Here is a 16,297-nt window from a genome sequence, read left to right as displayed (position 1 = left end):
GTTTTTATCGTTCGGTAATAACGTTGGGTAATCATAGTTACATGTAGGAAATATTTATCCAACAAGGTGCCCTAAAATTATATATCAGTGTATTTTTATACCCCAATAGCCACTCGTTCAAACTTTTGCTTCTCGCTTTTTATGCGGTTGAATATTTTCCTTGAAAATTGACTTCATCCGTTAATCCTGCCGTGGATCTTTGTCGTCAGCTTTGAGACGTCAATAACATTTTTTTATAATCAAATATTATATATCTATGCACGTATTAATCGTTATTGAAGGGCTACTGGCGTATAAATACACGTGTGTACGTATACATGTACACATTATTCATATATTATGAAGATAGTCGCGAGCGTGCTTCTTACAATAATTAACAATAGGCATTGAACTATATAGGTATGTGTATAGTTTATTAAATATTAGTTGAGCAAAGCAACGTGCTTATTATATATTTCAGTGTATAACGACGTGCACTTTCTAAACACAGTATATATATATTACAACCGTATTTTTCGATAATTCTTATTTTAGAAGGAAAAAAAAAAACAGCGCATATTAACCGCGTTCGAATTCACCGTCGCGCTGCATCTAATAACTATACAATTGAACCGACTATCGAAGAATTTCTTCATACGCGTGCATTTGAAGAAAAATTCAATTTCACTCTAACATCGTCAAACGGAACCTGATTTCTCGTTACGTATATAATATAGTGTCTACATAAGTATATATGTAAACATTATTGTTAGGTACAACCAGTATAGGTGAGTTACTTTTTGAGGAAACGAATTCCGGCGATTGGTATTAGAATATTTTTTAACAGTAATAACGCGTCGCCTTGTTATATAAATATAATTACGAGATTAGTGTTAAAAATTGACTGAGTTCCTCCTCGCTATAATCCTAAGATATGTCTATGTTTAATTCAGGCCAAAGATCTCCACAACCTCTGCAAATAGTTAGCTACGGCCATCCAAAATTCATTCCTGTTAGCTGATAGAAACGTTGATTAAAAGGCCGATAAAAATCCCTGAGACGTTGAACCGCCGCTGGATCTATGTGGGGATGGCTTCGCCCCTTCGTTTTACCTTTTTAAAGAACGGTAGAAAAAAATTGTTAATCAAATTATTCTTTCTCTTTGTACTGAGCCTCTCTCAATTCACTTACCCAAACAGTGCGGACTGGATCGTCCCTCGGACTTGAGAAGGCAGGGAAATCCCTTCGTCGAGTTGAAGTAGAAGTGTTTTTCCGAAATTACCCGTTTCAAGCCAAGGAAATCCTGGACCCTCGCAATCTCGGCTACCGGATCGGCGATCAAACGTTCACCGCTGACGAACAGGAGCTGTGAAAGTGGAAAGTAGAGGAGCCAGTGCTCCAGGTGCTTCGCGTACACGCCGATCTTCAGCGGTCCCCAGGAGGTATCGACGACTTGGGAATCGTTTAGGAAGGCCAACTCCTCGAACCGCGGCATCTTCACGCGCTTACTTTTCACCTGGGTGTAGTCGGAAATCGCCCTGGTAACCGGATCTCGAACCACCACAATCAGCTTTGTGCCTGGATTCATATGCTGCACTCGACGAGGCACTTCCTCCCTTATGAAATACGATGGCGTTTTTTCCATCGTTACTTGCCCTTCCAGGGTCGGCGGCATGCGATGCCTGCAGGTGAGATAAAAGCTTATTTATCATAGTTGATGGGAAGGTAATCATGAATTTTGCACCGCAAAAGAGATAAGAGATTGCTAACAGAGCTGAGAGCTAATTTCGAAATGCACCTGTAATTAGGAAGTATACTTCCACATTATGACACAGTGCAGTTATCTACACGTGCGTATTATCAGTGGTCGACACAATCGTACCAACATAATCATAGCGTGTAGACCAGGCATAATCATCGCTCACCTGTACCAATGAAAACCCTTGGAGTAATGTCGGTCAAAAAAATGGACCTCGGAACCGGCGGCCCTGATGTCTGGATGGAGTCTGAGGAATTCCAGGAGTGCTCTGGTGCCTCCCTTCTTTACCCCGATTATCAGGGCTACGGGCAGTTGTCTTCCGGGTCTGAGACCCTGCTGTCTGAGGATTTGATACTTCGGAGAAACATCGATCAACTCTCGAAGCAGGGTCTCGTTGTTTGACCATAAGGGAACCAGCTGGACTTTCGTCGTGCGTGGATCGAGGCTCGCAATATTGTCCAACGGGATTTCCTCAACCTTTACTTGGCTGGGTGACCGCAACAACAGCGTCTCGGAATAAGAGTCCGCATGTTGGCTCCTCTGAAGTGTTAATTTTCGCGATAAGCCGCCCAGCAGGCATCCGTTGTACTTGAATGTGATCCAGATAAAAGTTGTGACGAAAAATGATAACAAGATGAATTGCTTTGTCCAAAAGTATTTCCTCAGTTCCATTTTCTTCGTTCGGTTAGTTATTGCTTTTTTTAATTTTCCTTGCTTCCCTTTTTCCTTATCACGGATGTCGACGATAATTTTCCGGAACGTTCATCTTTATTTTATGATATGGTCGTTACTCTGATATGCACTTTAAACACTTGCAATCAGACAGTCAAACGTTTCGCATGTGTACATCTGCGGGAGGAAACACCCAGCTCATAACGTATCTTGTTTTCTAAAATCGTCTTGCTATTATATAGACATGTGGTTTGCCTGGTATATTTTTACGTGATCAAACTCACCGTTTCCCTTGATACCTCTTGATTTCCTCTTCCACCACGAAAATACTACCTCCTGCAGCGTCACTCAATTTTCCCGCGTAATGCAGGTTGCTGAATGAGTTCTTCAGGCGCAGTGGGACTTACGCTTCGGGGATCATGTTGGGATTACACTCGAGAATGGCAAGTATATCCTGTACAAACGTGTTGAATAAGATCTGTAAACTACGAAATTTTCAAAAATATACCAGCCAGAAGTCCAAATTGTAAGCTTACGTATCGATAGATAGGAAATGCGAATTCACAATAATAATTCCGCATCAAATAATGCCAAAATACTGAAAGATTATTAATTGAGGATTTTTTATTCACAGATTTTACTCGATCGTTTTAATGCAGTTGGAAAAATTCATGCAGTAATTTATCATGCACCTGCCTTTGGCACGCTAAGCGATAGCTGATCGAATTCAACGTAATTCATTCATGACCGAATTCCGATTAATTTAGCCTCGAAAAACACGTGTAATCAGAACACACAAATATTCCAACTCACAATGTGTTGATGAACAGCTAGTCCGCAACGTCTAATGATTCTCATCTTACGGAAAAAGATCCAATGTCAACGTAAAGCACACACACTTCATTTCGTCAAAGAGAAGGGAATTTTATTTCTGGCTATCACGCCGCGTGCCTGTGAGATCAATACCGGAGTAATGAACCCGTGGAGGCCCATGTTCAAAAATAGAGTAAAACAGATTTATAGCGGTGTACAGTGTATTCTGTGCAATCACTTCTCGATGCGGGGCCCGATTTTTCCGTCAACTTGAAACGCGCGTTCGGGTAATTTTGCCCATACTCAGGCGTGGTTTTAAATTTTTATCACTATTAGACCGCATTGCGTCTCGTCCTGATGCAGGTCATAAATCCTCCGCGTTAGCCACGAGAGTAAAATGTGCGTGCCGAAATGACACAGTGGCGGCATCTGCCAGCTCTTTTTGCCGATCAATATGGTTGTATCATTCGTGATAATGAAGCAGGCTATCTTACCGACCACAAAACTCCTACGAGACACTTATAAACTGATTGAGTGAAGGCGCATGAGCGATCGTTTTCCAATTTTTGAACTTGTTTAACGATGCAGGATGTTTATTTTCACTTGAATATTATTGACTAGGATGAAAAAAAAATACTTTCAACCTGTATCGAGTCCTTCCATGTAGATACTCTGACTGAGAGTTGTATGAAGTAAAACAAATATATATACATGAAGTTTGGAGACATGATCATGTAAGTGTCTACTCTTACAAGTGATAATTAGCGATAATTGCAACTAATGAACCGCGTTTGATCTCAGTTCATAGTGTGGGCGTAGGAACTCAAGTTATTTTAATTTCGTTTCAAACTAACATCGCAAACAACGGGTAAAACTCATAATACCACATTTTTCTTGCCACACTCATCGAGCTTACAACATCGATGACGATAAATAACGCTTCGCCACAGATCTTGGAGTCGGATAAATTTTCACTTACTCAGAGAGGATATGCGTTTAAGGCAACATCCTGTGTATCATGATGCAATATTACGGAAACCACAATTGGTAAGGTTCATATTTATGTATAATATAAAAGAAAATGAGCAAGATTTATTATTGCTTACAATGAAGTTTAAGCTCAGTTCCTCTTCACTGCATGCATACAACGCTCAAGCTGTTATACGTGTAAATTTATATTACAATTGTATTTTGTCTGTAATCTACAGTAATATGAAATGTTTAATCTATAAAATGCAATCTCTACGCCGGATAATACTTCAAATCCAAATGTCGATATTTCTGCTATGAAGGCACTGTTTGTGCCGTCGCCGCGTCGGGCAATTCTTGTGAGAACGTTCGATGCGCAGTCGAAACAGTTTCCGCATTGCGTCATCATTGCGTACGTAAAGCTGCGACGAAGATAGCTGGGAAACACACGAGTTAAATAGCTGGGTGGTAATAAAAAAAAACTAAACGTGATGTACGTATAACTTATATAAATTAGGGTCTAATGGACCACCATACATGTATTTTCTTATACGTGAGTCACAATGAGGTGTCCAATCATTTATTGCTCTCTTAGTATATTCTTTTCAAAGTTATTTCATGAAGCGTTGTATACTTGATTAGCCGACGTGAAGACACGGGCGATAGTTCACTATATATACCTATACACTCACATGACAGATGTATATTTATAACACCTATGTAATATTTGTATGGTGTTCTACCATGCGTAAATGTCGAATGAATACACTTCGGAATGCGTAACCATGTTATGTATACATACGTGCATGGATATAGATATATCGTATCACTTCTCGGTCTGAAATACACGTCAAGCGGGTGCTTGGCGTTGGAATGGTAATGTAATTCATGAAGTATGTTATTCTTGGGCGAGTCTATACCGTTTAAAGATAACTTCATTTATTTGTTCATCGATGCATTTTATCCTACCGGTATACTATTTTTATCCACCTTCGAATGTTGTTCAAGATCGTACCAAGATCGCATCATCCGTTCAGGTATGTCAGCGGAAAAATACCAAACTATATAAAAACTCGCGATGCGACGGTGAACTATAATTAAGAGAGGAAAAGGATTTATTTTGTGACGAAGCTCTCCTTTTAAAGTCTCGAGATAGACTGTTTTTACAATAATGTTGGTTGACGCAGCAACCTTATTCTTTTGAAATACATAAGAGGTTTATAAACCTCTTTTATCTATGATGACTACTAGATCATTAAAAAGGGGACAAAACGGGTGATTTCACCCTTTGTATCAATATGATTGGGTGTGACGCAAAAACGGCATGGCTTCCAAATGTTAAGATCACTTAAAAATCGGATGCCACATCTAAGCTGCCGTTCGTGCAACGTTCCTAACAATATAAAGGATTTTCCCACGTAAAAGAAAATTCATCCTCTTACATAGAGATAAACTTGCGGTTTAGAAGCGGGAGAGATAAAGAAACGAAACAAGTTTCTGCCTTGTATTATTGTTTTATTTTTCTATCCAAGTAACTAAAAGGTAATAAGCAACGTTACACGTAATAACTTATACAGTGAGTGGAAACTGTTTTATCAGGTCCACGTTATTAAGAATATTCATTTCCAAAAATCGTCCGCTGTTTTAGCCGAAAACAATCGCTCAGCACCTTGTATAATGACTTTTAGCCCGAATTGAAGGTGTCCAGAGCCGGTTGGCTGCGGTTAACTAAAATTCGATCTACGGAGTCAAAAAACCGTTAAGGTAGATATTCCTCGCCGGTCTCTAGCCGGTGTCACGTGATGTATCCAGTCTTGTTTTTATGCCTACCATGTAATGTCGTCTGTACGTGTGCACCGTTACACCTGATGGTATAGAAAGTACGGCGAATAACGCTGCGTGTTTGCCGGCTATATAACGCCCCTGGTGCCTATCTTGGTCGTAGAAACTCCCCTCCATCAAAGAATTCACTATGCCTTTCCTTTATACAAACATTCTTGTCCGATTTGTGTTAGTGGTCACACGTACAATGTACATACACGTGTTTACACTGCAGAGTGTGGGTCAAAATGCGGAGCCCGTGAACGGGTGCTTATGGCTGTTGGGTCAGTCCTTAGTCAGCCACCAGAGTCAGCGGAATAATCGCTAATTTTAAAACTCGTCATTGTCACAGCCGTATCTGGGATCAGTGCATCCGTACAAAATGAGTAAATACTTGGCGTTGTTGCTCATAACTATCGGTGCTGTCACTGCTCAGCAGGTATATTTTATTTACTCTTTATTCGATTTTCATAATTTACCGTTTTACGCAGTTGTTGTATTGGGTGAGGATATGAATTTCATTGTTTGCGACCGCTCTACCGAAACATGTTGAAAAACCGGTTCTACGAATTAGTTTTTACTCTTTATACGATGTACCTCGCCACCTAACGATGATATGAAAACAAGACGAGTTTAGCCGCGCAGTTTAGTCGCGACTATACCGCCTGGCTGACTTATTTCGAGAACTTTTTACAGTTCAAACTTGAATTTCGTAATACCGCGTCCCGGGAACTCCGCGCCCTGGAAACCGTTAAATCAAGATGGCCGTTGCCACACCTTATAAACTATCGGCTTGATATTTTACTCGTTAATCATTGTTGTGTCGCATATATTTTATACCTTGATTTTTATCATTGCTTTCATTTATTTCTCTCTGTTTATCTACCAGTCTTCGCGCTATTTGAATTATTTCATTTATTTATCAGGCTACGTTGAAGCGAAGACAAGAACTGCGGTATTCTATGAGCTATATCCCGACAAACTCATTAAGCGTCCAATTTGAACAAAGTACTTGAAGCACAAAAGTATTAGTAATAATTTACATCGGTATTTCAGTAATAATAAAATATGTTTCACTATAATTTCGAACTAAAATAGAATAATTAATTTGAAAATTACTTATTCAATGTTTTCAACGCCATTGTTGCCGAGGATGATGTTCCTGTGTAGTTTTTTGAAGAGAATATTATTGCCTGAAATTACAATAACTTGAATTTAATATCACTGAAGTTAAAATAACGTTAAACTGATGCATTATTTTTAAATACTTGCGACGTTAAGTAATTTTAGATTTTTACATCGTTTTTGTACGGCACCTTGACCAAATATGTTTAGAATGCATCCAGGGATTCAAGACTTATCGCGTTTCACTAAAGAAAGTGTATGGGATACATAATAGATCTCCTAATTATTAAAGTTATTTTTTATCAGTCACTTTGAGATTGCTTCGTTGAGCCGTGAAGATAGTTTGGAAAATAGTTTAACGTCATTTTAAACGATCTGATAAAATTCTCGCTGCTTTTAGGATATGTTTAGGAGATCTTGAAGTTTATATTGAATAAATACGGGCAATTTATATTGGTGGTATGATTTTAAAAGTGCCTGAAACGGGGAGACTTATTTTGTATTTTATTTGAAGCTATCCATTTGTTTACCGGTTCAACTTCACCACAGCTGTTCATAACAAATACAATAATATATTATTCAAATTCCCGCCGGATGAAGTACATACGTACCGCAATGACTGTAACCTACTTTCTGAAGTCCTTTGTATTCTAACCATTTATGGTGCAAGAGCTGAAGGAATGCGTGTACGGATCTCCATGAATCTAACAATATGCTCCAAAACCGCGGGCGTAAAATGAACGAACCACTACAATGTCTAATATATGTTTTATGATCTCGACTTTATTATGTCCATGGTGGAACATCCAGAGATTTTTTCGGAATGTTTTACAGCACCATAATGGGAAAATGAGTACTGACCTTAACGACCATTCGTATTCATTGTTAATAATTTCTTTTACTTTACACACATTGCAGAAGGTCTCGGTGAAGATTTACTATGAGTCACTATGCGAGGACAGCATGGCTTTCTTCACAAAATCATTTGTACCAGCATGGCGAGATGAAGACGTACAACGTTACATTAACCTGTCGTTGATCCCATATGGAAAAAGTATCCCAAAGTCGTCCGACCCGAATAACAGGTGGGATTGCCATCACGGAAGAGAGGAGTGTGTCGGCAATAAGTTTCAGTCATGCATTATCGACAAGTCCTCGGGACTAACAGTTAAAAACCAAGTCGATTTTATAGACTGTCTCATGAATAAAGCTGACAAGAGCTCAGCTTACATGCCGACTGCAGATACCGTAAGTATTCGAAAATATGAAACAAAGATCTCATTGCGTACGGTAAATAAACACGATCCCCGAACTACCAAGGGTCAATATCATAATGTATACCATTGATGATGTGTATTCACGCTCCTTCCTGCCCCGATATTCCAGATTTTCAGATAAATTTTGCATATTTTCCTTATTACAGTGTGCATCGATAGTACATACCAGCATAACGACGTTGAATAATTTGAAAGAATGCGCTGAGGGTCGCCAAGGAAATTCGATATATGAAATGAATCAGAACAAAACAAATGCACTACAAAACCCTCTGCAGTCCGTCCCAACGATCGTCTTTAACGACGTAAGTAATAATATTTTTCTTGCAGTATAAGGTCCTATTCCGAGTCACACATACGAGCCTTATTTTCGAATTGTTTGGTATATTTGTTAGTTTTAATTCACGTAACAAAAGTAGTCGAATTGTCGTGCAACTTAACATGTATATTAACGACTGATATAATAATAACGTTATGACAGTCTTGACAGATTTCAAACTCGAATTTTCACATTAAAATTCAAAACTCGTATCGGACTTTTAAACATAAAACCTATACAATAAATCAACTTCAACTGTTGGTTCGTTACTCATGACAAACGATGGTTTAAAACATAAAATATTTTTTCACAGAGATATAACAAAGCAGATTCTGACACTGCACAGAAATCATTCCTTACTGTCTTGTGCAAGTACATTATGGATTCTCCGAAGCCAAAGGCCTGCGACTCCGTAAGCGGAGCTCCGAGCACAACTGCAGGACTCATGAGCCTCGTAACTGCAGGTCTTATTTACCGTATGCTGTAATGAGCTGCCTCAGCTATATGCGTTCAGCGATACCATATCTTTCATATACCTATAAATAGTATTAGAATACTATAAGTAAGAAGAAGAATTTTTTAATATATTTAATACGTTTATTAAAATTCTATTACCGAAAAATCAATTCTTGTATTGTATACTCGTATTTTGGATAAAGAAAATTGGAAATCTTGTTTATAAAAATCCATAGCTGTCTCTGTGAAATACGGCGATCCAATTATTGTTAGCGAAGAACTAATTTTACGCAACGGAATCTCGAAAGCGCTCACACTGTGTCAATTATTCAAAAAGCACAACTCCTAAATCCTACTAGACCGTATATACCTGGGACCGCGAGAAATTCTTGAAAGAAGCATCAATACACAAGTCGTCACATCGTAAGTTTGCAGTTCAGAATCATTACGGGAACATATCGGGTCTGAGCGTTGAAGCAAGCAATCTTGGCGCCTGCAGATAGGCAACCGGTCGTTACAGCGGCGTTCACGGGATGGCTAATGTAAGTCCAGTTGCCTATCAGTAGGCGCTGCAGTGGCTCGTTTCGACGCTTAGACCCGGTATATTGATTGAACAGTCGTATCTGTTTTTCGGATAATACTCGTGCTTTGAAGAACTATTGAGCGAAAAGCGAAATGTAATAACGGATGGCGTATTCGATCTGCGTCAAATCAATTACTCTTGAGAAATCACGTCGACATAGTGCATCAAAGAATTAGTTGAACCATTTTTGAAAACCGGCCGAATTCCGATTGAAAAAATCCAAAGGAGTAAAGCTTTACTTGGGTGCTTTTATTACCATTGCCAACACCCCGCTCTACTCTACTCTACTCTTACTCTCATGTATTACAAACATAATTGTGATTATTAAAGCATTATTATTCTTGTTATTATTATTATTCTTTTTTTCGAGCTCGGAATTTTTCGTCTCAGATCTATTTGTATGATACTTTTTCGACTAAATGGACTGAAAGAAGTGCGAAAAAGAGATGTAGAACAGCTAACGACCAATAATTGAGGAAATACAAAGGTAATGCGGTGGAAATTGATTTTTTATTCATCTTAATGCAGGTTACATCAAATAGAAATAATACAATATCATACATCGTATAACGTATCCTGGCATCGGTGTGTTGCACCTATACGCAGGGTCAAACTTAAGCTATGTGTTAAAACTAGATTAATATCTATCTGGTATAGTATTTTTATATTGTGCTTGAGACAATGCATACTGCACACCTACTTCTGCGTATATTTGTTAGATTTCTTGTGTAGTTATTAACCCTTCGCGGTCGAACTGTGTCATATTTAGCCCTAGAGCCCATGTGTTTCTCATAAGACGACAAATAAATGTGTCTGCGAAGGGTTACTTATAATTATGCATTCCGCTTTGCTTTGGACTCTAGTTCCATATGTCAACTTTTTGAATTATTACACTCTAACACCCAAACACTTGTACTAGAATTAAAGAATATTGAATAAAGTGAAACACTATGAGTTGTGAACTTGTGATTTATTTCTCTTGCCCAGCTTTTCGAAGAGCCGTCGCTAATTCCGTGTATTTTAGCTATGACTTTTGATGCGTTATTCATAGGGTAACCCTTGCTATTTTGCAATATTTCAAGAATCATTAGTCCCACAGAGGTGCAGAATTAACATGTAGAACAGTATAGGACCGACGGCCGAGAAAATACTGAAAAATTTTGTCGTTTCTCAATTGTGACTCTTGATCCGTTGCTCGCATCGTAGAGACTGCGCGCAATCGAATCCTCTCGCGAAATGACGTCGGTATGGAGGATGAAAGAATTTTTTCAAGCATTTTTAAAAATGAAAAAATTTGCGTCAATAATCTAAAGCAGATAGACTTACTTTTTTCTTCATTTTGGGAGCCGAAAATTTTTGGTCTCAGATTCGAGTTTTATGACCCTTTCCTGACTAATTCGATCCCTAGGAACTCAGAGAACGCACCGAAAAAAGCGTGGGACCAACGGCAGAGAAATTACGAAGCAAAGAGCATCAGCTGAAAAATGTCAAAAACACAGGTTCTGGTTTTTTGGCTGTAACTTTTGATCCGTTGATCGCAGCGTATTGGGACTGCGTCCAATCGATTTCTCCCGCAAAATTACGTCTGAATAGTGCATGAGAGAATTTATTCCTGCACTTTTCAAAATCGCGAAAATTTTCGCTAAAAATACAAAGGGGTTAGCCTTACTTTTTTCTTCATTTTCGGAGCCGAAAATTTTTGATCTTCGATTCGATTTTTATGACCCTTTCCTGACTAATTCGACCCCTAGGAACTCAGAGAACGCACCGGAAAAAGCGTGGGACCAACGGCAGAGAAATTACGAAGCAAAGAGCATCAGCTGAAAAATGTGAAAAACACAGGTTCTGGTTTTTTGGCTGTAACTTTTGATCCGTTGATCGCAGCGTATTGGGACTGCGTCCAATCGATTTCTCACGCACAATTACGTCGGAATAGTACATGAGAGAATTTATTCCTGCACTTTTCAAAATCGCGAAAATTTTCGCCAAAAATACAAAGGGGTTAGCCTTACTTTTTTCTTCATTTTCGGAGCCGAAAATTTTTGATCTCAGATTCGATTTTTATGACCCTTTCCTGACTAATTCGACCCCTAGGAACTCAGAGAACGCACCGGAAAAAGCGTGGGACCAACGGCAGAGAAATTACGAAGCAAAGAGCATCAGCTGAAAAATGTGAAAAACACAGGTTCTGGTTTTTTGGCTGTAACTTTCGATCCGTTGATCGCAGCGTATTGGGACTGCGTCCAATCGATTTCTCACGCAAAATTACGTCGGAATAGTACATGAGAGAATTTATTCCTGCACTTTTCAAAATCGCGAAAATTTTCGCCAAAAATACAAAGGGGTTAGCCTTACTTTTTTCTTCATTTTCGGAGCCGAAAATTTTTGATCTCAGATTCGATTTTTATGACCCTTTCCTGACTAATTCGACCCCTAGGAACTCAGAGAACGCACCGGAAAAAGCGTGGGACCAACGGCAGAGAAATTACGAAGCAAAGAGCATCAGCTGAAAAATGTGAAAAACACAGGTTCTGGTTTTTTGGCTGTAACTTTTGATCCGTTGATCGCAGCGTATTGGGACTGCGTCCAATCGATTTCTCACGCAAAATTACGTCGGAATAGTACATGAGAGAATTTATTCCTGCACTTTTCAAAATCGCGAAAATTTTCGCACAAAATACAAAGGGGTTAGCCTTACTTTTTTCTTTATTTTCGGAGCCGAAAATTTTTCGTCTCAGATTCGATTTTTATGACCCTTTCCTGACTAATTCGACCCCTAGGAACTCAGAGAACGCAGCGAAAAAAGCGTGGGACCAACGGCAGAGAAATTACGAAGCAAAGAGCATCAGCTGAAAAATGTGAAAAACACAGGTTCTGGTTTTTTGGCTGTAACTTTTGATCCGTTGATCGCAGCATATTGGGACTGCGTCCAATCGATTTCTCACGCAAAATTACGTCGGAATAGTACATGAGAGAATTTATTCCTGCACTTTTCAAAATCGCGAAAATTTTCGCCAAAAATACAAAGGGGTTAGCCTTACTTTTTTCTTCATTTTCGGAGCCGAAAATTTTTGATCTCAGATTCGATTTTTATGACCCTTTCCTGACTAATTCGACCCCTAGGAACTCAGAGAACGCACCGGAAAAAGCGTGGGACCAACGGCAGAGAAATTACGAAGCAAAGAGCATCAGCTGAAAAATGTGAAAAACACAGGTTCTGGTTTTTTGGCTGTAACTTTTGATCCGTTGATCGCAGCGTATTGGGACTGCGTCCAATCGATTTCTCACGCAAAATTACGTCGGAATAGTACATGAGAGAATTTATTCCTGCACTTTTCAAAATCGCGAAAATTTTCGCCAAAAATACAAAGGGGTTAGCCTTACTTTTTTCTTCATTTTCGGAGCCGAAAATTTTTGATCTCAGATTCGATTTTTATGACCCTTTCCTGACTAATTCGACCCCTAGGAACTCAGAGAACGCACCGGAAAAAGCGTGGGACCAACGGCAGAGAAATTACGAAGCAAAGAGCATCAGCTGAAAAATGTGAAAAACACAGGTTCTGGTTTTTTGGCTGTAACTTTTGATCCGTTGATCGCAGCGTATTGGGACTGCGTCCAATCGATTTCTCACGCAAAATTACGTCGGAATAGTGCATGAGAGAATTTATTCCTGCACTTTTCAAAATCGCGAAAATTTTCGCCAAAAATACAAAGGGGTTAGCCTTACTTTTTTCTTCATTTTCGGAGCCGAAAATTTTTGATCTCAGATTCGATTTTTATGACCCTTTCCTGACTAATTCGACCCCTAGGAACTCAGAGAACGCACCGGAAAAAGCGTGGGACCAACGGCAGAGAAATTACGAAGCAAAGAGCATCAGCTGAAAAATGTGAAAAACACAGGTTCTGGTTTTTTGGCTGTAACTTTTGATCCGTTGATCGCAGCGTATTGGGACTGCGTCCAATCGATTTCTCACGCAAAATTACGTCGGAATAGTACATGAGAGAATTTATTCCTGCACTTTTCAAAATCGCGAAAATTTTCGCCAAAAATACAAAGGGGTTAGCCTTACTTTTTTCTTCATTTTCGGAGCCGAAAATTTTTGATCTCAGATTCGATTTTTATGACCCTTTCCTGACTAATTCGACCCCTAGGAACTCAGAGAACGCACCGGAAAAAGCGTGGGACCAACGGCAGAGAAATTACGAAGCAAAGAGCATCAGCTGAAAAATGTGAAAAACACAGGTTCTGGTTTTTTGGCTGTAACTTTTGATCCGTTGATCGCAGCGTATTGGGACTGCGTCCAATCGATTTCTCACGCAAAATTACGTCGGAATAGTACATGAGAGAATTTATTCCTGCACTTTTCAAAATCGCGAAAATTTTCGCACAAAATACAAAGGGGTTAGCCTTACTTTTTTCTTCATTTTCGGAGCCGAAAATTTTTGATCTCAGATTCGATTTTTATGACCCTTTCCTGACTAATTCGACCCCTAGGAACTCAGAGAACGCACCGGAAAAAGCGTGGGACCAACGGCAGAGAAATTACGAAGCAAAGAGCATCAGCTGAAAAATGTGAAAAACACAGGTTCTGGTTTTTTGGCTGTAACTTTTGATCCGTTGATCGCAGCGTATTGGGACTGCGTCCAATCGATTTCTCACGCAAAATTACGTCGGAATAGTACATGAGAGAATTTATTCCTGCACTTTTCAAAATCGCGAAAATTTTCGCACAAAATACAAAGGGGTTAGCCTTACTTTTTTCTTCATTTTCGGAGCCGAAAATTTTTGATCTCAGATTCGATTTTTATGACCCTTTCCTGACTAATTCGACCCCTAGGAACTCAGAGAACGCACCGGAAAAAGCGTGGGACCAACGGCAGAGAAATTACGAAGCAAAGAGCATCAGCTGAAAAATGTGAAAAACACAGGTTCTGGTTTTTTGGCTGTAACTTTTGATCCGTTGATCGCAGCGTATTGGGACTGCGTCCAATCGATTTCTCACGCAAAATTACGTCGGAATAGTACATGAGAGAATTTATTCCTGCACTTTTCAAAATCGCGAAAATTTTCGCCAAAAATACAAAGGGGTTAGCCTTACTTTTTTCTTCATTTTCGGAGCCGAAAATTTTTGATCTCAGATTCGATTTTTATGACCCTTTCCTGACTAATTCGACCCCTAGGAACTCAGAGAACGCACCGGAAAAAGCGTGGGACCAACGGCAGAGAAATTACGAAGCAAAGAGCATCAGCTGAAAAATGTGAAAAACACAGGTTCTGGTTTTTTGGCTGTAACTTTTGATCCGTTGATCGCAGCGTATTGGGACTGCGTCCAATCGATTTCTCACGCAAAATTACGTCGGAATAGTACATGAGAGAATTTATTCCTGCACTTTTCAAAATCGCGAAAATTTTCGCCAAAAATACAAAGGGGTTAGCCTTACTTTTTTCTTCATTTTCGGAGCCGAAAATTTTTGATCTCAGATTCGATTTTTATGACCCTTTCCTGACTAATTCGACCCCTAGGAACTCAGAGAACGCACCGGAAAAAGCGTGGGACCAACGGCAGAGAAATTACGAAGCAAAGAGCATCAGCTGAAAAATGTGAAAAACACAGGTTCTGGTTTTTTGGCTGTAACTTTTGATCCGTTGATCGCAGCGTATTGGGACTGCGTCCAATCGATTTCTCACGCAAAATTACGTCGGAATAGTACATGAGAGAATTTATTCCTGCACTTTTCAAAATCGCGAAAATTTTCGCCAAAAATACAAAGGGGTTAGCCTTACTTTTTTCTTCATTTTCGGAGCCGAAAATTTTTGATCTCAGATTCGATTTTTATGACCCTTTCCTGACTAATTCGACCCCTAGGAACTCAGAGAACGCACCGGAAAAAGCGTGGGACCAACGGCAGAGAAATTACGAAGCAAAGAGCATCAGCTGAAAAATGTGAAAAACACAGGTTCTGGTTTTTTGGCTGTAACTTTTGATCCGTTGATCGCAGCGTATTGGGACTGCGTCCAATCGATTTCTCACGCAAAATTACGTCGGAATAGTACATGAGAGAATTTATTCCTGCACTTTTCAAAATCGCGAAAATTTTCGCCAAAAATACAAAGGGGTTAGCCTTACTTTTTTCTTCATTTTCGGAGCCGAAAATTTTTGATCTCAGATTCGATTTTTATGACCCTTTCCTGACTAATTCGACCCCTAGGAACTCAGAGAACGCACCGGAAAAAGCGTGGGACCAACGGCAGAGAAATTACGAAGCAAAGAGCATCAGCTGAAAAATGTGAAAAACACAGGTTCTGGTTTTTTGGCTGTAACTTTTGATCCGTTGATCGCAGCGTATTGGGACTGCGTCCAATCGATTTCTCACGCAAAATTACGTCGGAATAGTACATGAGAGAATTTATTCCTGCACTTTTCAAAATCGCGAAAATTTTCGCCAAAAATACAAAGGGGTTAGCCTTACTTTTTTCTTCATTTTCGGAGCCGAAAATTTTTGATCTCAGATTCGATTTTTATGAC

General features: G+C 39.4%; 2 protein-coding genes and 1 long non-coding RNA gene across 7 annotated transcripts; 1 reads left to right on the top strand and 2 right to left on the bottom strand.

Annotated features, from left to right (window-relative positions):
- Window positions 1–152: 152 nt before the first annotated feature.
- LOC107225056 (heparan sulfate glucosamine 3-O-sulfotransferase 6) lies at window positions 153–3,654 on the bottom strand. Of its 5 annotated transcripts, none has more exons than XM_046730227.1 (5): window positions 3,224–3,654; window positions 2,695–2,895; window positions 1,905–2,627; window positions 1,171–1,661; window positions 153–1,091 (listed from the first exon to the last, which is right to left on the bottom strand). In XM_046730227.1, the coding sequence occupies exons 3-5, from the start codon at window positions 2,408–2,410 to the stop codon at window positions 967–969; spliced, it is 1,122 nt and encodes a 373-aa protein (XP_046586183.1). In that variant the 5' UTR covers window positions 2,411–2,627; window positions 2,695–2,895; window positions 3,224–3,654; the 3' UTR covers window positions 153–966. The 5 variants fall into 5 exon arrangements, with proteins under 5 accessions (XP_046586183.1, XP_015520851.1, XP_046586185.1 ...); XM_015665365.2 differs by having other exon boundaries at window positions 1,905–2,587; XM_046730229.1 differs by having other exon boundaries at window positions 1,905–2,587; window positions 2,695–2,888.
- A 641-nt stretch (window positions 3,655–4,295) lies between these two features.
- On the bottom strand, window positions 4,296–5,580 carry LOC124292707. Its single transcript, XR_006902601.1, has 2 exons — window positions 4,995–5,580; window positions 4,296–4,629 (listed from the first exon to the last, which is right to left on the bottom strand). It is a non-coding gene; the product is annotated as an uncharacterized LOC124292707 (long non-coding RNA).
- A 711-nt stretch (window positions 5,581–6,291) lies between these two features.
- Window positions 6,292–9,416, top strand: LOC107225060 (GILT-like protein 1). The gene is made up of 4 exons (XM_015665372.2): window positions 6,292–6,452; window positions 8,057–8,386; window positions 8,562–8,717; window positions 9,045–9,416. The coding sequence occupies exons 1-4, from the start codon at window positions 6,396–6,398 to the stop codon at window positions 9,216–9,218; spliced, it is 717 nt and encodes a 238-aa protein (XP_015520858.1). The 5' UTR covers window positions 6,292–6,395; the 3' UTR covers window positions 9,219–9,416.
- The last annotated feature ends 6,881 nt before the right edge of the window (window positions 9,417–16,297 follow it).

The sequence above is a fragment of the Neodiprion lecontei genome, chromosome 2 (assembly GCF_021901455.1).
Source record: "Neodiprion lecontei isolate iyNeoLeco1 chromosome 2, iyNeoLeco1.1, whole genome shotgun sequence".
NCBI lineage: Eukaryota > Metazoa > Arthropoda > Insecta > Hymenoptera > Diprionidae > Neodiprion > Neodiprion lecontei.
This window is presented reverse-complemented; position numbering and strand designations above follow the sequence as displayed.

What these genes read in the sequence shown, in the direction of transcription:
- LOC107225056 (XM_046730227.1), bottom strand. Translation starts at nt 2,410, where the DNA reads ATGGAACTGAGGAAATACTTTTGGACAAAGCAATTCATCTTGTTATCA. An exon ending in AAGGGTTTTCATTGGTACAG is followed by an intron (nt 1,662 to 1,904) that starts GTGAGCGATGAT and finishes TCTCACCTGCAG; the next exon opens with GCATCGCATGCCGCCGACCC. An exon ending in ATCCAGTCCGCACTGTTTGG is followed by an intron (nt 1,092 to 1,170) that starts GTAAGTGAATTG and finishes TTCTTTAAAAAG; the next exon opens with GTAAAACGAAGGGGCGAAGC.
- LOC107225060 (XM_015665372.2), top strand. Translation starts at nt 6,396, where the DNA reads ATGAGTAAATACTTGGCGTTGTTGCTCATAACTATCGGTGCTGTCACT. An exon ending in ACATGCCGACTGCAGATACC is followed by an intron (nt 8,387 to 8,561) that starts GTAAGTATTCGA and finishes TCCTTATTACAG; the next exon opens with TGTGCATCGATAGTACATAC. An exon ending in CAACGATCGTCTTTAACGAC is followed by an intron (nt 8,718 to 9,044) that starts GTAAGTAATAAT and finishes ATTTTTTCACAG; the next exon opens with AGATATAACAAAGCAGATTC.